The sequence below is a fragment of the Sinohyriopsis cumingii genome, chromosome 4 (assembly GCF_028554795.1).
Source record: "Sinohyriopsis cumingii isolate HCF-2022 chromosome 4, ASM2855479v2, whole genome shotgun sequence".
NCBI classification, from domain to species: Eukaryota; Metazoa; Mollusca; class Bivalvia; order Unionida; family Unionidae; genus Sinohyriopsis; species Sinohyriopsis cumingii.
In genome coordinates, this window is record NC_142964.1 from 95,435,297 (window position 1) to 95,462,853 (window position 27,557).

The window sequence follows — 27,557 nt, forward strand, 5'->3', positions numbered from 1 at the left end:
ATTAACACAATTTTCATTTAATACCAACTAGAGGTCCACAGATTATTATGTGTCAGACTGGAAAGTATTTTGAGCCAATTTCTGAATGCAACCTACCACATTACAGTATTTTTCTCCAATGATACTGGATTACCTAGTGTCTGCAACTGTGTTGCATCCTGGCATTATAAATACCTTGTATTTACACTCCTTTTTAAATCATGCTTACAAGGTTCTTGTCAAAAAAGTTTGACTCTAAAACAAGATTCCTATGTGAGTTGCAAATCACTCACTTGGCTCGCATAATTTAACAGTTCATCATTTTTACTGTGTGTGTGTGTGATTTAGATTTATAACATATCTTTAACAATTTTTCAGTCAAATCGCTATGATATCTGCAGCTAGTGGCAGTTTATAGTGATGTCTAGCACTGGTGCATTATGCCACAGACATGTAGCATGATGTCCCACCCAGTCACATTATCCTGAGACCAAGCCAACCAGTCCTAACACTAACCTCTTAATGCTGAGCGCCTAGCGAGGCAGCTGTTAGTACCATTTTTGTAAGTCTTTGGTATGACATGGCCGTGGATCAAACCCACGACCTTCCGCATCAGAGGCAGATGCTCTAACCACTAGGCCACCAGAGCTGTTTTTACTTAAAAGCAGAATTTTGTATAGCATATGCTCAATTTTAAACAGAGACCAACTGCAAACTGCACAGAGCCAGATCTGCCTTCTCATAATGCATTGGCAGATCTGGGTCTGTGCAGCTTGTTAGTAGTAATCAGTAGAACAAACAGCACAGACCCTGATCTGCAGGTGCATTATGCTACAGAAGATAATGATGCTTATTGTTTACATTTAACTAAACTTCTAAATGAGTACACACAGTATTATCATAAGCCTATGTAAACTATTCTCCCCAAACTCTTTATCCTGTTGATCTTAACCTATTTTACTTTATCTTGCCCATTATCCAAATGATTTGTCATCCTGACATATAAACCCAAATTTCAAATTTGATAAAAACTGAATCAGAAATATGACTTGTAGCAACAAGCTCAGCCAACTTGATGATATAAGCATATATTCCAAGTCTGATGTAAACTGGATCAGAAATATAATCTTCATTGGTAAAAACCTCAGCCAATCTGATGCATGATCACCTACCTCATTGGTATGCTTGGATCTCACTTATTATGGAACTCTGTGATAGCTTGAAGATATAAGGATATATTCCAAGTCTGATCAAAATCAGATCAGAAATATGGCATCCAAAGTGATAACAAGGTCAGACATCTGGCATGCAAATGTTATAAGGTCAGCCAATCAGAAATCTGGCATCCAGAGTGACAGCAAAGACAGCAAATCATCAAACATCTGGCATCCAAAGTGATAACAAGGTTAGCCAATCAGAAAACTGGCATCCAAAAGTAATAAGGTTAGCCAATCAGAAACCTGGCATCCAGAGTGATAACAAAGAAAGCAAATCATCAGAAATCTGGCATTCAGAGTGATAACAGGGCCAGCAAATCAGAAATCTGGCATCCAGAGTGAAAACAAGGACAGCCAATCAGAAATCTGGCATCCAGAGTGAAAATTAGGGCAAACAAAACCGAAATCTGGCATCCAGAGTGATAAGAAGGACATCCAATTATTATTATTTTTATTAATATCCAAGGATCCTGCTCATTATCAAATCCATCCAAGACCTTGATGAAGCCCATATTTCAAGTCTGATCAAAAGTGGATCAGAACAAGCTCAGCTAATCAGATGCAAGATCAACTCATTAATATGTGTTGATCTTGCTCCTTATTAAAATCAACCAAGACCTTAATGATATAAGCAGACATTACAAATTTCATCAAACTCTGAACAGGAAATATGACTTCCAGTATGATAACAAGATTAGCCAATCCAATGCAAGATTCCAAGTAGCCTGCATTAATCTTGTTTATTATTGAACTCATCCATGATCTTAATGATATACACAAATATTCCAGGCTGGATCAAAACCAGATCAGATATTCTGCTGCCAAAGTAGTAACAAGGTTAACCAATCAAGTGCAAGATTACCTTATTAATATGCATGGATAATGTGAAATAGTCTCAGTTTCATTGAAATCAGATCAGAAATATGGTCTCCAGAGTGGTAATAAACAACTGCTAATGAACACGTAACAAAATGACATAAAAAGCAGGATGAATTCATGTCCATACCATAAACTCATTACTATTAGCAATGGACTAGGATACATGTCCGCTGTGTTATAATTTCCTTCCAATACTAAACAAATTAAAAATTTTACTTGTTTTTCATGAATCATGTGGGGTTTTTTAAAAATGGAATTCTGTAGATTATAATTCACTGTACTAAAACAAAAGGGGTGAGGGGCATGTTGTGAAATCAATGCTAGGTGAAGTGAACTGAGCTTTTGGGTCCTGGTTTGGTGAGACAACAGATTCAAAGATAACTATTTCACCCAAATCACCCACAGATTCTGCAACATATATCCACTGAAAAAAGCTGTGAGGAGAGAGCTCCTATATTTTCATTGTAAACAACCCATGTTCCTTCCTTAATTATAAAAATATTTTTGATTAGATGTTTGGGAAGTAGACAGTACATGTTTGTAATGACTGACACAAATTTTGTATTTAGAATTACTTAAATTCAACACATAACCTGAGATACATTTACCAAGATCTGCTTGGAGTCACATGGTCAAGCATTAAGCACTAAATTAATTTTTCCAATTACTTTACTTATGATGAACCAAATCATGTTTTTTTATGACATTCTATTTTATGCTTTTTGCAATGTAAATGGGAATATAGATTTTACTAGTGTGCAGGTTTCTTTTTGTTGAATTGTATCTGCTTGGTGAATATGCTGCAATGATTCCTATCCTTTAGAAAAGAGAATTTTAATTTGATGTAAAAAGCAGTGCTATATGATCAAAAGACACCTCCAGCAACACCTGTAAGTAACAAACAAAATTAATGTTGCCTAAATTTACATTATAGTTAGATGAATAAATAGATAAGGACTTGTTTTAAGACAAACTGTTTTTTTATACCAAGAATGCAACAACATCAATTTCAAACACCAGTAATGAAGACAGCAGGATATCTAGAAAGTAAAGACAAAATTATATAACTAATTCTGGCATACACTAAACACAAACCCTTAAAATAAGACATTTTTAAAACTGCTACGAAAGAGTCATCTGAACTAATGAGGGAAGGGAGGATAGAAACCATAAAACTATGTATTTTAAAAGATACCAATATGATGTAGACTAAAAAGTAACAAGTCTAATTGACAATCCACTCTCTGGAGCACGTGGATTGATTATACAAATATTTTATGAACAAGCACCCAAATGACCTCACACTAATTGTATCTTAAATAAATAAAGAGTTCTGCAACCTCCAAAATTCTGGTTAGAACTCCATAAATTGAACTATCGATTCAGTTATTACTCAATTATGTAATTTTTTGTTGCAGTTACAAATTCAAATTTTCCTCTCACTTGATCAATATATATAAAAATGAAGGGCTTTTCCCAGTTTGGAACACATCTATTCTTTCTCCCAACTTTTTCCTTTATTTCCTGACAGCATGGGAATCTATGGATGGTATCTCAAAAACCACTACTAACATGTAGTAATTCCACCATTTTTTTAATCTTGTCTCTAATGAGCACTCATGCAAAATATTCAACAAACATCATTTTCAAATTTATACACCAGATTCATGTATAATGTAAAATGAATTGCCAACTGTCTATCATCTACAAAAATGAATACAAGGAACCTAAAGGGTTCACTCACCTGTTTACAAGCCACTCGGGCATCATTATCATCCCATCCCAGAGGACAAAGAGGGCCCCAGAATCCATAAAGGTTGGCTTCCAAAGAACCATAATATTTGTTTTCTGCTATATGCACCTTAATGGCTGAAAAAAAAAATACTTTATTATTATTATTATTATTATTATTATTATGATAAACTCTGCCTTTTCATTTAATGATAAAGCATGCATTTATTATCTTAGGCTACTTATTTGATTTCAGAAGTTCACTTATGCCAAAATACAATATTTCACTGTTCTAATTTCATAAAATTATTTAATGTAAAAGAAAATGCATGGTGTAATACATTTAAGCAAATTTAAATAATACAGGTAGGTACATATATTCAACATGAATACAGAAAAACAAAAGGAAGAAAGTTAAGATGAGGCACTTGGCAATTAAAACAAGGTAGGTAACTCCTGAACTTTAGTGGCATCATGCCTGGCTTCTATCATAAGTAATAAAACCTACAACAAATCCTTCTGAATTCATTTTATGGGAGCATGTTATAAGGGAGAACATCTTAAGATATCCATTGTTAAAGCAACATGAATATTATCTCATTTTTGCTTCAGTTTATTTTAAAAATAATAAGTTAAAAAAATGAATTAAAATGAGTTAAATAAAAGTTTTACAAGCACAAATGTTTTTTTATTATTATTGTGAATTATGCAAGGAAACTGAATTGGCAAAGCTGCTTATGAAAATAACAATGAAGCTATTTGCAAGAGTTTCCTCCATTATTAATGACAGAAGTTTTAATATCTAATTATGCTGCTTATAATAAATTAGTAAAAATTTAATAATGCTTATGAGTTTCAGTATATGAGAATTATAAAACATACATACCGTTTTCAGTTATTGTAGACTCATTGCAGTAGACTGACACATACTGTCCAGATTCACAAGTTCCCACACGATAAGTACACTCTTTCAGAGATTCTTCCCTGCCATTACAGTCAACATTTGTAATTGCTATTTTTACATTATCATTAGGAGTTAAAGGTCCCAGGGCAGAACAACATTGTTTCTTGCCATCCTGATAACCCAGCTGACTGCACACAACTTTAGCGTCCGTATCATCAAAATCTTTATCACAAACTGCTGTCCATGCATTATTTCTTTCCACTTCCAGACGACCGTAATTCAGATCTGATGATCCAACTAGCCTCACTGAAACAGATATGATGAATGTCTATACAAAATATCTTAATCTTATCACTGTGAAATAAATAATTGTAAGTCTGGTGTGTTCTTATAACTAGAAAACTAATCCATAACCAATAGGTTCTGTTTGGCAAAACAAAAAGCCAAAGTGGGACTGAGAAAACTCAACTGTATCTTAACAGCTGATCATCTCACTAAACAGGCCAGGGATTAAAAAAAAACACCTTTTTTCAAACACAGGACAATAGCAAGTAGCTTTAAAATCACATGCCCTGATCTAAATTACACTTGCGTTGTTACTCATACTTCCTATGTTTATTTGTCTCACAAAGTAATTCATACATTACAGCATACTTCAGCAAATATTATGTGACTGTTTAGTGAAAAAAAATTATTCCATTTTATTGTGAAGTAGTATTTTCTAGAGGTATCAGCAAGGACTTAGTATCCAAATAATCTATGCTTTACTGTTTAGCAACAATTACCTTTGACTTCATTCCCTTTAATTCTGGTTCCGTTTTACTTAAATAAATATTTATATATTATTTATTTCAATCAGAACTATTTTCACAATCTGGAAGATATTCTTGTTTTATACCACTAGCTAGCAACTAATGGATTAAAATTGTGACCACTTTTCATTAAAGGTGAGAAAAAAAATGTCTTGATAAATTGGTAATTCCCTTCCTTATTTTAATTGTCAAACAATCGCTTTAATAAGATTAACTAATGATACATTACACTGTTAGCGTGAGCAAGTGACATCAAACACACAAATAATTCAATAAAACTCTTGAAGGATAAGTGGGCAAAAATTATTTATAACTATTAGAATGCAATAAACTGAAATAGTCCTATTTTCAATTTACATGCTTCACTTTCTAAACAAAGTTTATAGCATTATATACAAATTTTGAGATAATCTTCCAGAGGGTGTGAGACCCACAAATGGAACTACAGCAGGGAACTGAATAGTTAATCCTGTACAGGTTGCAAAGATCTCACTTATAATACAACAGATATCTTGATCTGATCTGAAAGTTTCTAATGTGCTGTCAAATTCACGACAGCCAGATGCAAAATGACACCTCATAAAAAATCCATGGATTTTGCTCATAATTGAACTGATTTAAGATCTTGTCTATTTACATAGTTTAATCAAATTAAATCATAAATATGGAAAACATTGGTAACTCATGTCAGATCTTGATTATATAAGCTTATATTCCAAGTATGATCAAAACTGGATCAGAAATATGACATCTAGAGTGGTTACAAGATCAGCCATTTTTTAACTGATCAGAAATATGACAGCAATAATAATAATAAAAATAATAATAATAATAATAATAATGACTTTATTAAAAGAGGGTAACACAATTAGCTAAGAACTAATCTACCTTGAAGCCTTCATACAAAGCAATTTATTTATTTTAGCTGCATCTCTGAAGCTAATCGATGTATTGGGCTTAAAAGGAGGAAATAGAGTGGGCATTTCTAATCTCAACTGGAATAATATTCCTGAGCAAAGTCCCAGAATATTGGAAACTTTTAAAAAATAATTCCTTATAATTTTAATAAAATAGTAATTTTATACTGTTTGGTAGACATGAATCACATGTCAGGAATATTGCCAGGTAGCCTATACTGGAATAGTGATTGTAAATATTCAGGAGCACTATTATTGGATATTCTGGTGATAACATGATTAGCCATTTTTGATCGGATCAGAAATATGACATCCAGAGTGGTAATAAGATCAGTCATTTTTTATCAGATCAGAAATACGACATCCACAGTGGTAACAAGAGAAGTCATTTTTGATTGGATCAGGAATATGACATCCAGAGTGGTAACACAAGAAGTCAATTTTGATTTGATCAGAAATATGACATCCAGAGTGGTAACAAGAAAAGTCATTTTTGATCAGATCAGAAATGACATCCAGAGTGGTAACAAGATAAGTTATTTTTGATCAGATCAGAAATATGACATCCAGAGTGGTAACAAAAGAAGTCATTTTTGTTTGGATCAAAAAGATGACATCCATTATAAAATCAGCCAATCAGATGCAATACTATGATAACCTGTTGGCTGACATTTGACAGTAGCATTTATACTGCTGTATGGCCATGAAAAGAACAAAAAGAAAAAGTGCAAAGATATGATAATTAATCATGACTTGTAAAATTACCTGAGTCATAACACTGGACTGCTGCATCAGTTTCATGTGACCAACAGGAATATTGTCTGGAGTAATATCTCGCTCTTGGACTCTGCACATTTCTGGGATCAATTTGAATTGGACAGTGAAGTATGGAACTCTCATTTCCCTCACAGCGAATATTATGGATAAATATATTTCCTGTCCCTTGGCCAAAATGTCCCATTGGAAGTGCCCTGCCTCCTGTGAATTTCATATGCCGACAAAGAACATTGGCAGCCTTATCATCAAAGTTTGTCAAACCACAGACTGTGCCCCATTCTCCATCAATTGACATTTCAACACGCCCAGATAGTGGACTGGTACCATTTGTTAGTCTGAACTTGTAAGCTAAAAAAGAAATCAAACCAAATCAGGCTGCGTTTGATTCTAATGTTGTGTCAAGTGCCACTTTGAAATGTGTTTAAGTTTCTGAAATAATATAAGTCTTAAATCTTTTCCTTCTACATTTGAACTGTCTGTAAAAGACACAAGAGACTTTTAATTGTATCCTTTATTGACAGGGCTTGTAGATACTGACTTTAATAAACAGGTTTCCTTGACATGAAAATATCAAACAGGAGAAGTTGCAATATTAATAATACAGCACAAATACATCCTACACGCTGAGAAAGATATGCGAATATTTTGGAAAATATTTATCACTTTGGAGAGGTCACTCCATATGTGAGCCAGCACACATGTACTTAAGGGTTTTTACGCTAAGAGGACTAGCTCAGAATCATTAACCCTTTACCTCATATAAGTGCTTTTGGACGCCTCTACTCCATTCTCATGGAAGCGTCTTTTGGACACCTCTACCAGATTCACATGGAAGCACGTTTGCATGCCTCTACACCATTCTTATGGAAGCATCATTCGATGTCTGCTGTAAGTATCACCCCTTTTGAGATGGTTTTCATAGCACCACCTTCGGGAAAACCCCCATTTAGATACTTCATTCATTGATATGAATGACAATTATGTCAGATCACATGGTGGCTGCTTATACTCTAGTCGTAATCTGCTATTTAAAGTAACTAGGTCGGATTCTTCACTCTCCAAAATGGAGGCTGCGGATTTTGTTTAGTACTTTAGGAGTCTGCACAATTAAAATAACTACATGTACTATGAAAGCTGCAATTACTTGGGTAAAGGCTCTAATACTGATGTAGGGAACAGTGAGTTTTATAATTTATCAAATTCAGATGATTTAGTTATGTAGACGATGACAAGGAACTGGTAAATTTGGAGTACGAGACATGGTAGCTATAGTTGGGCATACAATTTCACTGGCTTGACAGTGAACAAGTTTTCTCAAGATTTTAAAGCACATCAAAAAATTCTTCTGTGAAAAATAATTATACAGCTATAACGACCAGATTTTACTCTTAAATCTTTTTATTCATAATAGATGTGTACCAAAAAAGTAAAATGGTTCAAATTGATGTTGAATGTAACATATACTGCACTGCTATAACAGTTAACAGGCTGGCCTATGTGTATGTAGTCCAACAGGTAACAGATGTTCTATTTATAGTGCACTGCACTGTGTAACTTTGGTACATGTATACCAACTGCCTACAAAGCCATACACTCTATGAGGTAAAGTGTTCAAATTCCTCAACATGAGTGCACACTTTAAATAATAATGTGCTCATGACAGCTTACAAGTTTTGACATCAATAAAATGAACAAAAATACCTTTTAAGCTTTCACTTATAACAAAAACAATTATATACAGCCACACATTAATAACTTGAATAGTATTAATCTTAAATTGAATTTTCATCTAAGTAATTTAATGACATATCGTAAAATGGTCTAATTTGAGTTTGAATTTCTGACCAGCATGAGATTCTGACATAAAAAGCTTTCTCTATACAATCATATTCAGGAAAGCTTTTTTAAAATCTTTAATTAAACTGATTCATTTTCAAAATATACCAGTTCTTCCAGTCACATGACCCCAATGAAATTTTTCAAATTATTCCTACATGAATCTTGTTTCTTCTGTAACTTTCATTTCATGTTTACTGACATACCACATAAAGAAATGCTGATCACGGTAGGTTTGTTTCAAGCATGGGACATTTTATTTGGTTTTTTAAAAGCTGTTGTCATTTAAAATACATATCAGCCTGGTCATTTAATTTTGGGTCAAATCCATGCAAGAAGATCATATTACAATGATATCCACAGTTCAGAAACTGGTTTGATACCTCCCACCCCTTGGTTAATTATTTTATAAACTTACTATGGTTTAATCTTCAATTTATTTCAACATAATACATTTCCTGATGTATGTAATTTGAACAGAATTCATTAATTTAGGAATAAACAGGTTGAATAACATGATGAAGAGTTTACTTGCTGCAGATTATTTACATTAAATGCATCTTAAAGTATGTTATTTGACGAAACTTCCAAAATGCAGTAATTATGATTCTGACCGACATAATAACTCAGTTACAATGTACATTTATGCTGAAAGGTTGCATGCATATTTTGCAGAGATACCTACTTTCATTACTGTAGCAGTAGACAGCTGCTTCCCTGTCTGTCTGACATGCTGGCACTTCTCCCCAGCGTATGTTCCCACATCGACTAAGGTAGCTTTCACTTCCACTACAGTTGATATTGGAAAGCCAAGGCAGTTCCAAGACTGTTGATTGGTATGCAAGTTGATAAAAAGAAAATCCTCCAAGGAAGCCTAATTCACGACAAATCACCATGGCATCATTGTCATCAAACCCATTGGGACAAATGTGACCCCAGATGTCAAAATGTCGCACTTGGACTTTGCCACGATTTTCATTCTCTAGTTTAAATTCATACTCTGCAAGAAAAATAATGATTATGAAAAATATTAACACACTAACCCCTGGTGACGAGTTTACATGGCAGGAGGTAGTAGCCTACTGCCGAGCCCTGTAGCGTCAAGGTCATGTATGATACACTAAAGTGGGTGGTATTATAGAAAGGGAGACAGATGTAGCTCTACAATGATACCATTTCTAGTTGCACTACAAAATACAAAGGGAAAATCCTCATTTTTTGGACCCAATTGTTTTCCACCCAAAATTCGCCTGTGGTCGGAATCCGATTTTGTGTATGGATTTTAGACTTTTTGGTCTCAGATCTAAGGCAGACCGGTATGAACTACAAACAGACAGATGAACCTTTGCAAAAAGTAGGATAAGATGGGCATTTGGAATAAAGAGTGGTCTCGACATGAAAATAATGGGTCTGTTAAGCAAAAAATAAATTTAAAAAATCAAACTTTTACCCTTCTGCTCATGCGCAAGCCAAATAGCCAATGAATATTCATTGCCATCTTACAATTTTATCACATTGTGTGACTAAGGACACTGAAAGTGACAGCAAAGAAGGGGCCCCGAGTGGCCGAGTGGTCTAAAACGCTCACTGTTACGGATCACTGCCATCTCACCTCTGTCTGCGTGAGTTTGAGTCTCAGCCTCGGCTAACATTGGTACATGAGAAAGCCTGCCAGTAGCTTCTCGTAGGTCGGTGGTTCTTCCTGGGGTTTTCCAGGGTTCTTCCTCCACCAATTATACTGGCCGCCATTTATGGCCTATCTTGTGCTGAAAAATGGCATTAAACCCTACAACATCAACAACAACAACAACAACAGCAGCGACAATGGTGGATGCTGCAAACTCATGAGCCCAGGTTCTGTGTGCAACACTGCAATATGTATTGCATTGTTCTGGATGTGGTTTAGATATCGATGCAGTATTATCACTGCAGAAATATTGCACTGCTGAGATGGATTGATAAATTGTTGCACTTCTACTTAACACTTTATGTCCTCCCATATTCATGGTGGGGCATAAAAAACACACAACTTGTCTAAAAAGTTCAGAATAAGCTTTCTCATGCAAATACCTGCTCCCCTTCTATCCTCTGCCTCTCAGGTTGCCTAGTTAGACAAACCTCTATATCAAGGACATATATCTATAAAGACCACTTTTTGGTCCCCCCAGTGACCACAACATACTGGTTTGAAAATAACATGCTTTTACATGATCCAAAATTTAAAAGACCATTTTGTATGTGAGAAAGCTTGCCAGTAGCTTCCCACGGATCAGTGGTTCTTCCCAGGGTTTTCACAGATTCTTCCTCAACCAAATATACTGGCTGCCATATATAGTCTATTATGTGCTGAAAAATGGTGTTAAACCCATAACAACAACAACAACGACCTCTCCTCTGTCTGGTATAAGAAATACTGTTCTTTATTCTATTTAGAACTGTTCTCATGCACATTAAAGTCTAGCTTGCACCGATTCATGGGAAAATATGAATTTTTTCCTATGCAAGATAATTATATGTAATTTTAAGATGTTAAAAATACAACAACAAAAATATTAAAGGTATTTCACTAAGGTTACCAGAAATGATGGATCTGAAAGACCCAATGAAGAAAGAATGACTTCTCCTCCCTCAGTGGAACTATCATCAATTTTGATATTAATGAAAATATAATTTTCAACAAAAACAAACATGAGTGGAAACCACAAAAAATAAAAAGTCTATTTTCTTACCGCCACTTGCATGAACATTGGAACATGCCACAGCAGCATAGGATTGACTTGGACAGACATCTGATCCAAAATCCATTGCACAATCCAGAATGCTCGCCTCATTCCCAGTACAACGCACATGTCCATAACCAATATTATAGTCCATTTTGCCAAAAGCTGAGCAACACACGCTGACTCCATTTGTATAGCCCAGTGTTTTACAGGTGACCTTGGCATCAATATCATTAAACCCATCAGCACACACAAGCTGGTATTTCTCTTGTTTATAAATCTCAACAGCTCCATATGTAATATTGGGTTCAAGTCTCACTGGAATTAAAACAAGGCTAGATATGAGTCAGAAAATAAAAGCTTCTTGCATGACATTTGAAAAGCCAGTGCACTGAGCTAAACATTGAGATGATAAACCATTGCATCATCACCCAATTAATTCTCTCCAATGAGATATTGCACTAACAAAACTTGTCATGTACCTGAGGTGAACAGTCCACCACCACAGCAGATGGAAGAAACTCCCTCTGCCTGCCTTCATGCATCGTCATCCTGCTTAGCTAAATCTATTTTTAAAAGGGAAAATCTTATCATATGGTCTATTCATACAGCCCAGCAAGCCAAGTGTGGTGTTGTAAGCTGATTTCACTAACACAATATGAAAGTGACCACAGACACTGAATTCACTATTATTCATGGGATGAACATTTTTTTGTGTGTTTGTGGTTGCTACAAACCATGCATTTAAAGATGCAATGAACAATCATCCTTTTAAGGAAATTATGGGATCCCCATCCCCTTTCCCCAAGCCATTAATTTAAGCACCATCAAAAATGCAATTTTTAGGTGTGTTGTAAAGCCACAACAAATGAAAAGCCAGAAAAAGAAATAACTTAACATTATCTTTACACAGGATGTAAACAAGCCTTTAGGTTTTTACTTCATCACACAACAGGTATCGTTATAGAAGATGTAAGCAAGACGTTAGGTTTTTACTGGCTCATACAACATATAAGTTCCTAAATTTGGTTCATTTAAAAATCACTCATGGTAATATATTAATCCCGATTAATGCAAGCAACCAAATTTTTTAAAAATTACAACCATTCTTCTATTAAATTTCTTTTTCAAAAAAGATCCTACCTGTGTCTGTGCAATAGACGCTGGCATCATATTTATGATTCCTGCAAGAGGAATGGCTGACATTAAAACCGCTATTAACACACGACCAAACTGATTTCTCGTTCCCATCACAACGAACATAGTACAACCAGGCTGGTCCTGATCCAGATCCATAGAAGGAACTGGGTTGTGCCCCTCCATCCAGAAATCCAAGCTGTCTGCAAATGACTCGAGCATCATTGACAGACCAGTAAGAGTCACAAATGGTGCCCCATACACCATTGAATGCAACCTCTACACGGCCAAAGGATGGTGATCCAGTTCCTGCTAGTCGCACCTGGAAGCCTATATGTGAAAAAAAACTATAAATGTTACAGCATTCAAATTAACCAACATGCAGATTATAATGGCTAAAGTGTCTCAGGTCAGCCAACGTGGATATCATATCATGGCTAAAGAGTCTCAAATCAGCCAATGTGTACATTATATGATGGCTAAAGAGTCTCAAATCAGCCAATGTGTACATCATATGATGGCTAAAGAGTCTCAAATCAGACAATGTGTACACCATATAATGGCTAAATAGTCTCAAATCAGCCAATGTGTACATCATATCATGGCTAAAGTGTCTCAAATCAGCCAATGTGTACACCATATAATGGCTAAAGAGTCTCAAATCAGCCAATGTATATATCATATCATGGCTAAAGTGTCTCAAATCAGCCAATGTATACATCATATCGTGGCTAAAGTGTCTTAAATCAGCCAATGTGTACATCATATCATGGCTAAAGTGTCTTAAATCAGCCAATGTGTACATCATATCATGGCTAAAGTGTCTTAAATCAGCCAATGTGTACATCATATAATGGCTAAAGAGTCTCAGATCAGCCAATGTGTACACCATATCATGGCTAAAGTGTCTCAAATCAGCCAATGTGTACACCATATAATGGCTAAAGAGTCTCAAATCAGCCAATGTATATATCATATCATGGCTAAAGTGTCTCAGATCAGCCAATGTATACATCATATCATGGCTAAAGTGTCTTAAATCAGCCAATGTGTACATCATATCATGGCTAAAGTGTCCTAAATCAGCCAATGTGTACATCATATAATGGCTAAAGAGTCTCAAATCAGCCAATGTGTACATCATATCATGGCTAAAGTGTCTTAAATCAGCCAATGTGTACATCATATCATGGCTAAAGTGTCTTAAATCAGCCAATGTGTACATCATATAATGGCTAAAGAGTCTCAAATCAGCCAATGTGTACATCATATCATGGCTAAAGTATCTTAAATCAGCCAATGTGTACACCATATCATGGATAAAGTGTCTCAAATCAGCCAATGTGTACACCATATCATGGATAAAGTGTCTTAAATCAGCCAATGTGTACATCATATAATGGCTAAAGTGTCTCAAATCAGCCAATGTGTACACCATATAATGGCTAAAGAGTCTCAAATCAGCCAATGTGTACATCATATCATGGCTAAAGAGTCTCAAATCAGCCAATGTGTACATCATATCATGACTGAAGTGTCTCAAATCAGCCAATGGGTACACCATATAATGGCTAAAGAGTCTCAAATCAGCCAATGTGTACATCATATCATGACTAAAGTGTCTCAAATCAGCCAATGCGTACATCATATCATGGCTAAAGTGTCTCAAATCAGCCAATGTGTACACCATATAATGGCTAAAGAGTCTCTAATCAGCCAATGTGTACATCATATGATGACTAAAGAGTCTCAAATCAGCCAATGTGTACATCATATCATGGCTAAAGTGTCTTAAATCAGCCAATGTGTACATCATATAATGGCTAAAGTGTCTCAAATCAGCCAATGTGTACATCATATAATGGCTAAAGAGTCTCAAATCAGCCAATGTGTACATCATATCATGGCTAAAGTATCTCAAATCAGCCAATGTGTACACCATATCATGGATAAAGTGTCTCAAATCAGCCAATGTGTACACCATATCATGGATAAAGTGTCTCAAATCAGCCAATGTGTACACCATATAATGGCTAAAGAGTCTCAAATCAGCTAATGTGTACATCATATCATGGCTAAAGAGTCTCAAATCAGCCAATGTGTACATCATATCATGATTGAAGTGTCTCAAATCAGCCAATGGGTACACCATATAATGGCTAAAGAGTCTCAAATCAGCCAATGTGTACATCATATCATGACTAAAGTGTCTCAAATCAGCCAATGTGTACACCATATAATGGCTAAAGAGTCTCAAATCAGTCAATGTGTACATCATATCATGGCTAAAGTGTCTCAAATCAGCCAGTGTGTACATCATATCATGGCTAAAGTGTCTAAAATCAGCCAATGTGTACATCATATAATGGCTCAAGTGTCTTAAATCAGCCAATGTGTACATCATATAATGGCTAAAGAGTCTCAAATCAGCCAATGTGTACATCATATCATGGCTAAAGTATCTCAAATCAGCCAATGTGTACATCATATAATGGCTATTTTTCCTTACCATAGCAAATACTCTTTCACTCTCACTGTTGCTGATCTCTGAGAAAGGCAAATTATATTCAACAAGAAAACTCACAAACAATGCTTCAACATTGGTAGCTTGCAGGACTTAAGTAGGTGGCTTAAAGTACCCCAGAGCTGAAATTTGCTTGGTACTCTTCATTTTTCCAATATCTATGTGCCTTTTACAAGCTGTGTTCTTTCTCACATTGTTCTGCTACATGCCCAAAGGGCTCATATCGTTGCTTACATTTTATATGTCATACAGGTACAATAAAATAATTTTATTATATGTATGTCAGGTAAATTATAAGCAATGTTATGAGCCTCTGTGCACATTTCCAAGTCTAATCTAAATTCGTGGCATAGTGTGTGTGTGATTTGGATTTTTAACGTAGCTTTAAAAAAATTTCAGTCATATCACTATGATGTCTGCATTGTGGCAGTTTATAGCGATGTCTAGCACTGAGGCATAATGCCGCAAACATGATGTCCCACCCAGTCACATTACCTTGACACCAGGCTGACCAGTCCTAACACTAACCTCTTAATGCTGAGCACCAAGCATGGCAGATGTTAGTACCATTTTTGCAAGTCTTTGGTATGACTCAGCCAGGGATTGAACTAATGACCTCTCGCATCCAAGGTGGATGCTCTAACCACTAGGCCACCAGAGCGGTCCCGCGGCATACTACTGTACAAAAAGCATAATGTACACCAATGGCAGAATGCAAGACCAATTTTTGTTGTATTCCAATCGTTTGCTAACTTTTTTGTGGAATACAAATCTTTTTCCATGTAGGTGAAAACATTATAACTGTTGTGTAGCTTAATTATAAAATGGTGTTAATCCATAGGATGAAACATCAAACAATTAACAATAAGTGGGGTGGCACATGCATGGAAAAATATGAACTCAAGCAAATTACAATATATGCTAATCCTTCAATATCTGAACAATTCCTACACTCAAAAAAACTGTCTTCATTTGGGGTATATTTAAAAAAAATTACAGTTGCTAAGAGTATGTACATGTGCCATTTTTTAAAAATCAGTTCAGCACCAGTTTTCTTCAGGTGTAATTGTAAAACTTCTGTTCTAAATATAGATGATATACTTTACAATGCTTGCTACAGGGCAAACTGTAACAACTGGATATAGTTCTACTAACACTGCAACTAGTAATACAGGACCGTTATGGGTATCGGTGACGACTGCTGCTATTTTGACACTTATCGTGATAAAATTTATTTTATTCATGATTTAAGTCAATTGAGAATTCGGGAATTCATTATTTTTTGCATGCAGCATGAATCTGTGAACTGCTTTCGAGAAAGGTGAAATTCATGCCAAAATTGTGAGAGTTGGCAGGTCTGTGTATATCACATATATGTTAGTCCAAGTTTATGGTGCAGACTGTATGGCAATTGTTCAGTCATAAGGTTTTGATAAGTCCAGGAGATAAGCATTCTTGCTTCTTCTGTCTTGTGGTTGGTAACTACAGAGTGTTTAAACAACTTGGAAAATATAATGACCAAACAATTGCATGGGATAATATGGACATCATATATTCAACGTCAGACACGTCAAATTAGCAAAGTCATTTGATCTGATTTATCAGTCATGTCTGGCAAATATTGCCATTTTAGGGTCTGTTTTCTAAATGGATGCTAAACCTGAAATTTTTTAATTTTCCTGATGGTTTATTTTAATTCATTCAATCAATCAATGAATAATTCACTCTTCATCACTTGCCCCTTCATTCAGTCATTCATTTATTCATTCTTTCATTTAAACAAACCTTGTCCCTCATAACAGTAAACATTAGCTGCCATATGGTTGGACAAGCATTCTGATGTTGGCGTTTCCTGATAATCACAATCGGCAAGGCTCATTTCTCGTCCCGTACATGACACCGAAGTCATCCAGATGGGAGAACTAGATAACGAGTACTGTGGCCCAAATGCTACACCTCCACTGTAGCCTAACTGTCGGCATACAACCAAGGCCTCGTTATTACCCCAGCCACTGCCACAAACAGTACCATTAACCCCATGCTTCTCCACAATAACTGTTGCTGGGAATGAGGTTACTGGAACAACTCTTATACCTGGAATAATAAATACATTCAAAACTAATATAACTGAACTGATACTCATCACCATCACTTACCATTCACATCTGATTCAAAAAGTTACCATTTCTCACTATGTCTAACTGAATTCAATAAACATAACCTTGAATAATAATACTATGGATGCAATTAATTTTTTGTTCTAGTTCTGGACACATGTATCTGATTCAGTATGAAAGCTTCAAAAACTAGAAATCTCTTGCATTATTTTCAGTGTTAAATACTTCTATTTTAACAGCATAAAGTGAAATTGCAACTCATATCTGATGTGTAACTTTGTCAAACAGTAATAGCGATCAGGAAATAATTTGCATCATTCTCAGTGGTTTTAAAACAAGCATAAAATTTACCCATGTGGATAATTACACAACAGCCTGCCAAAGTCAGACACTGTCAGAAATTAAATATTAACACAGAATTAAAGAAGTAGTCCATATACAGAAATTTCGTCATCCTTTTTGACATATTACTATGTGGCCAGTAGGCAAAGGTAGTCAGGTTACAAATGAGCAACCAATTTTAATATAAGCAGAAGAAGGCAGGTTACAAGTGTTACGAAATTTTCCCTATTCATTCTTAGCTGGAACTTATATCTTCAACCTATATATTAGTATCTTCTGATCTTCAATGTACCAAAATGAATTACAAACCATCAGACATGTATTTTACTCAAGAGCATTAAGATAATTAACTTGGGAGTTTTTTCAATGAAAAGACATATCATGGGCATGAAAGACCACTAATACTGCCATGTGTTTTTATATGAAATAAAAGTCAAGATTTATGCTAGAAAATATTCTCACTGTGCTCATCCATTGGGTATTTGGAACACAGAACACTGGCATAATTTGATGAACGATCTCCACACAAACCACCTTTGCTGTCGAAAGAGCAATTGACTAGGGTAGCCTCAGTTCCTGTGCAGTTGAAACTGGTCAGGAAATCAGAGAAATATTTCCTTCCAAAGGCACCAGGCACCAAAGCTTTGTAATTGGGGTAGCCCAGTTCACGGCATACGACTTGGGCATCCATTGCATCAAAACCATCACCACACACAGTAATCCAGTTGCCATGGAAATAAGCCTCAACTTTACCAGCTGTTGTGTTATCATTGCTATTTCCTCCTGTCACTCTAACTGAAAAATTTAAGTAAAAATATCCCATAAACATTAAGGTTTACACAAAGAGGAAGTTTGAAATTACCCCATTAGTATCTTTTAAGAGCATCACAATCATATAGAATATAGTAAATTTAAGTTTGTTTCTTTTTACTAGTCAAACATAAAACCATACAAAACTTTAAAATAATCTCTAGGCAACTGATACTATCAAACCCCATTTTACAGTTAAAATATCTGACTTTTATTATTTTTATTTAGTGAAAAATATAAAAGGCTGGGCAAGCTAGGCAATAAAATCAATGCTCCAAAAAATTCCCCTCCCACCCCATCAAACTTACAGATTTCCCCATGAGCCCCAATACAAATAAATTCACAGTTATTTCTCATGAGAAAGATTACGGGTCAAGAAGAAGCATAAGAAAATGTAAGGCCCAATTTGGAATTATTTTGCTCATCTACCTTACATAACAGTTGACCATGTCATTAATCAGACTCATAGAGTATTATACCAACACAACCCTATTTAAACCTTTTCACAAATTGATATCCTGATTTTAAAATATTCCTAAGAAAGGCACATCCTGATGATATAAAGTTTTAAAGAAAATGGAAAAGACATATAACTGTCTCTATACCTTGAGTGGTAATATGCTCAGCCAATCAGATGCAAGATTATCTCCATAATATATGAAAATCGCACTTATCCAAAAAAAAAAAAAAGACAATGCCAATTACCAAGTTGGAGCAAATCCAACTGAAATTCTGTCTCCAGAGTGTTGACTAGTTCAGTCAATCGATACAAGGTTGCTTCATAAATATGCATAGCTCTTGCTCATAAATGAACTCAATTCCAACATTCCGATGCAAGGAAGCAAATGCATAAGGGCTTGATCTGGCCTGCCCATATTATGATACATGAAGTATTATTGAAGAAACATATTTTACTCCAAACATTGTTTTTTTTTCTTCATTAAATATGTAACCCATATCATGATACATTAGGAGTATTAAGTATGGTGGTGGAAGGAGTTACATCCCCTTGCCTTGGAATTGGCCCTGTCTCCCATATCCTAACATTTGAAGGATCTGCAAGTGTGATAAGGGTTATCATTAGTCACATGGTCAAACAATCAATGAAGTTTAGAGAATTTATTTTGTTCTTTCAAATCCAGCATAAGCAAAGTAACCACTGTTATTACAAATTAAGCTTCAAAAAGTGGCCTGGAAAGATAGTCTGTTGTGCTTTTGGAACAGGTCCCACCAATCGAACCAAATTCTTTGGAATGAAAAGCAAGAAAATGTTGCCTATGAGAGCCATCCTACAGCTTGGATGACATCAGATGGGGAACAGTTATGTCTGAATGCTATCCCAGTGATAACAGACCTAAATTTCTGATCCGTCATGCATAAGAAACCTATCTGGCCTTAGGTTAGTTCTTTGTATGCTAAATTGCATAACCCAATGGATCCAGGACAAAACAACCAGAGTGGTACAGTCTTTTCTTTGATTGAAATCTCCCTCTTCTGATCAATTCAGTCCACTTCAGGTCCCATTTTGGTGCCCTAAAAGAGATTTGCAGATACCCTAGCAAAAAAGGGTCCAACTAAGAGAGGAAGCTCATTCTTAGCAATGACAGATGGGACAGTCATTAGAAAAACTGAGCAATCATGGTGGAACTGCAATAGTACAGGTTCACCAATAAGGCATGAATCTTACAGATAAAGCATTGCTTTGAATAAAGCAACTAGGAAATAGGTCTTGTCAGAGAGGTGAGTCAGTGAAGCTTTCAACAGAGGTCTGAAGGGTGCATAGCTCAACCACATCAGAACCCAAAGCAGGTTTCATTGCTTGCTTGCAGGCCAAGACCTTCAGTTGAAACAAGTCAAAATTGGTTAGAAAGTTGGAGAGATCTTTGTTGTGGCCTATGTCCTCCTCCTCCCTTCCATGATGGTGAAATGTGGACTGATAGCTCCTGAATGGGTTCAGAACTATTTCTCATCTCATTAGAGCTTGTATGGCACAGATGCGGCTCTGTATACACCACTGGGACAAAACTTCATTTTCATTCATAAACATTCAAAGTGCTGGGCTTTCTTGCCCATGTAACTCTATATCCACCACTTGTCCAGAGTTTTATTTCTTCTGATGGCTTGTTTGATCTAGCCAATTTTGCAGGTTCATACACTATGGGTTCAAACTGAAAACCTGCAAGCACAGCTGTCTCAGAAGAAAACAAGTAGACAATATTTCCATTTTGTCTGACAACTTGACTGTCATCACTTACATCTGAAGGCAAAGGTACAACCATGTCTCCAGGCTTCTGCCTTCTGGTGTGGGATGCTGAGAGATTAAAGGAAGCAGCTTTGACACTGGAGAAAAGACTGTTACACTGTCCTATTGAGTGCATGACCTATACACAAGACTTGCTGCCAGGTGTGCCTGTTATCAGGGTTCTCGATGAAAGGGTCCAGGTTATGATCAGACTTCTAAAATATGGAGCCAATCACTATCTTGTTCTACACCAGTTGTTGCATGTTGAGAAAGGCTTTCAGTTCCTGTGCATTGCATTTGATTTAAACATTCTTTGGCCAATGATGTTTCTGTTGAAAGCTGTGACTTCAGTGTGGAAGAATAGCAAGAGTGTCTTGTAGAATGCCATTTTTTTAAAAGTTTGATGGGGGTCATTATTACCATCAGAACAGCCTTTTGATGTTTAGGTCAAGTTGCCTTTTGAAACTGTAAAATATCAGCTAGTAAACCTGATTGGAAAATGTTGAAAGAAGGAAGGTCTTGCATAAGAAATTGATGGATGCATGAATTATGTCAAGATGCCAATAATGGAGTAGGAGTAAACAGACAGAACACCGAGGAAGAAGCTGGAAGATTTCTTCAAAAGATGCACAGAAAATTACATTTTTCCTGGACATTATTGGATTGAGAAACAAAATAGTGCTCAAGAATGTGTCTTTGAAGTTAGAAGAGTGGCAGGAATCAATCCTTCTGCAATGCTGGTGACAACCAAAATGGTGAACTGAGTGAAAGTTAACAATGAACAAGTTTGGAACACAGCGACTTTCAGGTGTCATCAAAAGTCCAAGATAGGTAGCAGGTCTCGCTGCAGTCACTACTGAGTCATGATAAAAGCAGAGACTAGTTATGATGCTGCAGTGAATCAGGTACTAGATACTGTGGGAGACTGATTCAATGAATCCAGTACTGGTCACACTGGATGCCCAGGTGCTGGGTGCTGAAGTGGATGCAACAAGTTCAGACCAATGCCAGACAATGTGACAAATGATACTATTTTGACTTGAAATCACTGATCAATTACTAAATAAAGCTTATAATGTTGGATAGTGATTGGAGTTGTAAGAACCATAACTAAGCAATACAGATGGCTTTTTAACTATATTGTACAACAAAGTTACATGATTTAGGAGCAATAATAACAATAAAGCAGCAAGACTGAGTAAAAACAAATAATACTTCCTTGAGGAGATTGAAGGATCACACATTTCTGTGAAAAGAAACAAGTAGATAATATCTGTGTGGCCTTTTGAAAAAGCATGCTGACCAGACACAAGTGAAAGTAACCGACAACTGATGGAAATTAGCATTAATTTCTCTCTTCAAAGAGAGACCACTTCAGTCTGACTTCCATCTTGGCAAGAAAATAACGTTTTTATGACTACTGCTTCCAAAACAATAAAAAAACCATCGTGAACATCCTTTTATACTTTGGAAAGAAGGATTCACAAATAGTTAATGTATGCCTAACGAATAATGATTAGTTAGGCTGGTAGATGTACTCCTAAAGTACAATGATTTGGAGTGTAGAATTTCCATGGTAGTGGATGTATTCCTAAAGTACAATGATTGGGAAAGCAGGATTTCCAAGGTAGTGGTTGTACTCCTAATGTACAATGATTTGGAAAGCAGGATTTCCAAGGTTGTGGATGTACTCCTAATGTGCAGTGATTTGGAAAGTAGGATTTCCAAGGTAGTGGATGTACCCCTAAATTGTACAATGATTTGGAAAGTAGGATTTCCAAGGTAGTGGATTTACTCCTAATGTACACTGATTTGGAAAGCAGGATTTCCAAGTTAGTGGATGTACTCCTAAATTGTACAATGATTTGGAAAGTAAGATTTCCAAGATAGTGGATGTACTTCTAATGCATAATAATTGGGAGGATTTGCAAGGTAGAGGATGTTCTAATGTATAATGTTTGGGAAGGTAGTGGATGCACTCATAATGTACAATGACTGGAAGGTCAGGATGTGCAAGGTAGTGGAAGGATGTGCCCATAATGAATGTGCCCATAATGAAAAATGACTGGGAGGGCAGGATGTGCAAGGTAGTGGATGGATGTGCCCATAATGAAAAATGACTGGGAGGGCAGGATTTGCAAAGTAGCTGATGTGCTCTTAACATACTATCATTGAGAAATGTATCTGAAGAAGAAATGTTGAAATTCTGCCACCACACATATGGTAGCCTTGACATCACAAGCAATCATATGATTAGATACCACCGGCAAAGTGACATCAGAGACATGGATTAACAAACATACTACTAAAAACTACCATTATTATAGCAGAATACTCCAGCATTTTTGTTTTCCTCATAGCATCTGTCATCTATGTTCTTTCTCCAACCTGGGTTTCGGCACATGAATAAGGAACTCTCTCCTCCATAGCATCCCATGGAGTACATAACAACAGGGGCTCCAGTCAAAGATGTAACTTGACTGAAAGAAATTAATATCAGCTTCAGATAGATAAAATCATTATCATCATACAGCACTCAGATGAAAATTTAATGAAATAAAATCATCCTCATATTACAACACAGAAATGAAAACTGAGATAATATCATTATCATATTACAGCACTGAGATGAAAATTGACAGATTGAATCATCATCATATTACAATAAAGAGATGAAAATGGAGATAAAATCATTATCATACTACAGTACTGAGATGAAAATTGAGATGAAATCATCATGAAAGGGTACTGAGATGAAAATTGAGGTAAAATCATTGAAAAGCATTGAGATAAAAACTGAGATAAAATCATCATCATATTACAGTACTGCAATGAAAATTAACTGAAGTAAAATCATATTATATCAATGAGATGAAAACTGACTTAGATAAAACCGTCATATTACAGTACTATGATGAAAACTGACTGAAGTAAAATCATATTACAGCACTGAGATGAAAACTGACTGAGACAAAATCATCATCATATTACAGTACTGAGATAAAAATTGGGTGAGATCCCATTCAGACAGCTGTAGCTGGGATAGGGCAGTCAAGAACACCATTCTATCACCTAACACTGTAAGCATTAAGGTAGATCATCAAACTGTAAACATGTTGAAGCAGAATACAAATAAATACTATTTCTGAATGGCATTGCTTTTAAACATAAATGTCCAAAACCTACATGTAATAAACACAAAATTAATTTGACAACTGACCTATTACTAACGTATTCATGAGAAAGACCGAGTTTTTCTAGTCAAACAGGCTGACTATACTTTCCTAAACAAGCCAGGCCTCTCACATATACTGCAAACCTTAACAAAAGATACCATTTTTCAGCTTTTATTGCATAACCATTTCACTTTAGTTCTTTCAAGGTTAATTTGATTATAACTGACTGAGAAGGAATTACATGCAAGAAAAAATTCTTTATATATAAATTATAAATAATAATAATAATAGTACTATTATTATTATTATTATTATTTTAACAAAGTTTTGTATTGTCATTGTTGTTGTCATTGTTGTTGTTATTAAAAAGCTTTTCACGTTTCACTCCAATTTTGATTATGATTACACTGATTATGATTATCTGCCTTCCATTTTGAAAACGGTATTTACCTTGATATAGTTTTCACTGCAGACATTGTAGCAATATGACTGAAAAACTGTTAAAGCTACATTAAAAATCTAAATCACACACACACACACATTCAAATATACCCTCCTAACTTTCTTTCTGGGAGTGTATTTCCAAACACAATGGCATACAGTAAGGATTATGAGATGCGATACATTACAGGTAATTTCATAGTACTGTATAGGAAATACATAATTTCTTATTTTGGCAATGATTTTTGGGGGATCACTTCTTTGCTATTGATAACATATTACTTCATGACTTGCACAACAGTGCATGTGGTAGACAGTTATTATAACTGATTTATGAAGTCCAACTATGTTTACCTTACAGAAGATAACGCATCCAACTGAGCAAGAAATCTTCATTCTTCAAACCATGCACATTCAAATTACAAATTTCCCAAGCAAAGAACTTCAGTAGGAATTGTATGAATTCATTCAGTAATTATCGATGTTTGGGAATAACCAAAGTCAACCAAAACATCAAGATTTCTATTTTACAAGATATACCTTTTCTTCAAGAAACATTAGCAATTTTTGTTTCTATCTCCTGGATAAAAGTAACCTTTTTTAAAAGAAATTATGAAACATTTAACTCCGTACATCACACAGAGCATCAAAACAAAATAATAGAATCAGTATCTAGCAAAGTTTGGAATTTTGTAGCTGGAAGTTCTGATGCTTCATTAATCAGATGCACATTACAGATGCAAATATTTTAAAAGTGGAACAGTCATAAAAGTATAAAACTGCAGTGTATTGACATGTGTAACAATATCTAATAATCCATATCCATGCATACAAATTGTTATACTGTTATTTTGATCATATTACATTTTCAGTCAAATAAATTATCAATAATTGTGGTATTCAATGATTATTTTAAATCTGACCGATTTTATTAGGGTCAAAATATATATAATTAATGTTACATCTTAAGATGGTCTGATGTAAACAATCTTGTATCAGTTCTCTAGCTTCAATCCTGATATTCGTATTTTAGTTACCAAAAAATGTATATACATCTACATACAAGCCATAACACATCGTGTCACATGAAAAATACCATTTTGGACTCCCAAACCCAGACATGGTCGTGTTTCAAAAAGCATGATTTTCCCAATATCTAACCCCATTTTTTTTCAATAAAAAAAAAAAAAAACAAGTAAATTTCTTGATCGCTCCAGTTGCCTAGTGATTAGAGTGTCCGCCTTGGATGCAGGAGGTCGTGGGCTTGACCCCAGCCGAGTCATATCAAAGACTTAAAAAGATGGTACCAACAGCTCCTCACTAGGCACTCAGCATTAAGAGGTTAGTGTTAGAGCTGGTTGGCTCAGAATAATGTGACTGGCTGGGACATCATGCTACATGTCTGTGGCATGATGCCCCAGTGCTAGACATCACTATAAACTGCCACTCTACAGACATCGTAGCTATATAACTGAAAAATTGTTAAAGCTACGTTAAAAATCCGAATCTCACACACACACACACACAGTTATAATCAACAATGGCTTTATAGAGACTACCTATTTGGCTAGCAATAGCTCTGGTGATATGTCATTTCAAATTCTGCTGTGGGAAAGCCCAATTATCTAGTTTGCATAGGCAAGTGACACAAAGTAGACCAAGCTAAATTATTCTTAAGTATATCAAAGACATTACACATAATAACAGCTACATATACTCTAAATGCAGATGAGCTTACACACTGTTAGATAATCCTCTCTCTCTCTCTCTCTTGTTCATTAATAACAACAAAAATGTTTTTGAGTACTTTAATCTTTATAGTAATTAGATTCTTGAATTTAGAGCAGAATGAGACAGAAAATATAAGTTTACTTTGTACGATTGTAATGTTAGGTTTTTCTAGTAGCGTGAGTTCCTTAGAATTTGTTCAGGTACAATCCCTTTATTTTTTTGTACATGGTCAGAACCACAAAATGATAATTATTTATTTTACATATAATTTTTCATACACCGAAATTGATAATTATTTTGTTGTGTATGAAAAATTACATGAAATACGTTACCTTAGTTTAAACCATATTTATTTGAGAAACTTTGTCAAATACGATTATAAACATATGATTTAAGGGGTTCAGTAGAAAGCATAATCTACGGTATTTTATAAATAATCATAGAATACTTGAGTTAATATGGATTACATCCCTTTGTAGGATCAATTAGATCAATGAATAAGCTATACCGTAATCGCTCGCATGTGCCCAACAGTATACTGGAAAATCAATATACTAAAATGTGATCAGGAAGAATAAGGTACAGTTAAAAACGAAATTATTTCATATCTTTTTTTAGGAACAAACAATATGCTTTGAATTAGTACAGTACATTATAGAGTGTAGACCGTAAGTGTGCTCTGCGGCCTGGTGAATTTTTTACTGGTAATTGTTTTCTTTTATTTCATGTTTGAGAAATAAGAAAATACATGTAGAATGCAAACCAAACAGTGACAAGACTTATAAATATAAATGCAGTCATATTAGTTTAAAACAATTTATTGACATAGTAATTTAACAAGAATTTGTACTTCTAAGTGATCTGTTTTTGATTATGTTGATTATAGTGCAATTTTAATTGTATACTGGGTATTGTAATCAATATATATAAGTTGATGCAATTTCAATGACATATTCCATATATAAGTCAATCTGGAGTATAAGATGAAGACCTGACTTTCAAGTAAAAAAGTATCAACTTATAGGTCGGAAAATACAGTAGTTGGAACTGTGTACAAGTGTTATTCATTCTTGAAAGCAAAATGTTGAAATGTAGTTGTGATCTGGGAATTGAGTCATATCCGAAGAAATTTAATTGAAAAAGGACAAAAACAGCAAATATAACTAATGCAATTGCACTAATGATGAGCAAACAAGTAACAGAGTTATGCCAAATAAAAAAAAAAGTTCAGTCCTAACTGATGAATCTAATGACAAAGGAGGTGT

The 27,557-nt window shown here is 35.1% G+C and overlaps 1 protein-coding gene across 1 annotated transcript in view; it reads right to left on the reverse strand.

The window, feature by feature from the left end:
• LOC149801711 (uncharacterized) overlaps positions 1 to 27,557 on the reverse strand; it is a 140,451-nt gene that overhangs the window by 47,511 nt on the left and 65,383 nt on the right. The window contains exons 10-18 of the mRNA XM_089955991.1: positions 23,261 to 23,424; positions 18,355 to 18,687; positions 17,219 to 17,527; positions 12,916 to 13,239; positions 11,782 to 12,090; positions 9,738 to 10,052; positions 7,205 to 7,564; positions 4,693 to 5,016; positions 3,820 to 3,944 (exon numbers count right to left, since the gene is read on the reverse strand). Coding sequence (XP_089812117.1) covers positions 3,820 to 3,944; positions 4,693 to 5,016; positions 7,205 to 7,564; positions 9,738 to 10,052; positions 11,782 to 12,090; positions 12,916 to 13,239; positions 17,219 to 17,527; positions 18,355 to 18,687; positions 23,261 to 23,424 — 2,563 coding nt within the window. The remainder of the gene's footprint in view (positions 1 to 3,819; positions 3,945 to 4,692; positions 5,017 to 7,204; positions 7,565 to 9,737; positions 10,053 to 11,781; positions 12,091 to 12,915; positions 13,240 to 17,218; positions 17,528 to 18,354; positions 18,688 to 23,260; positions 23,425 to 27,557) is intronic.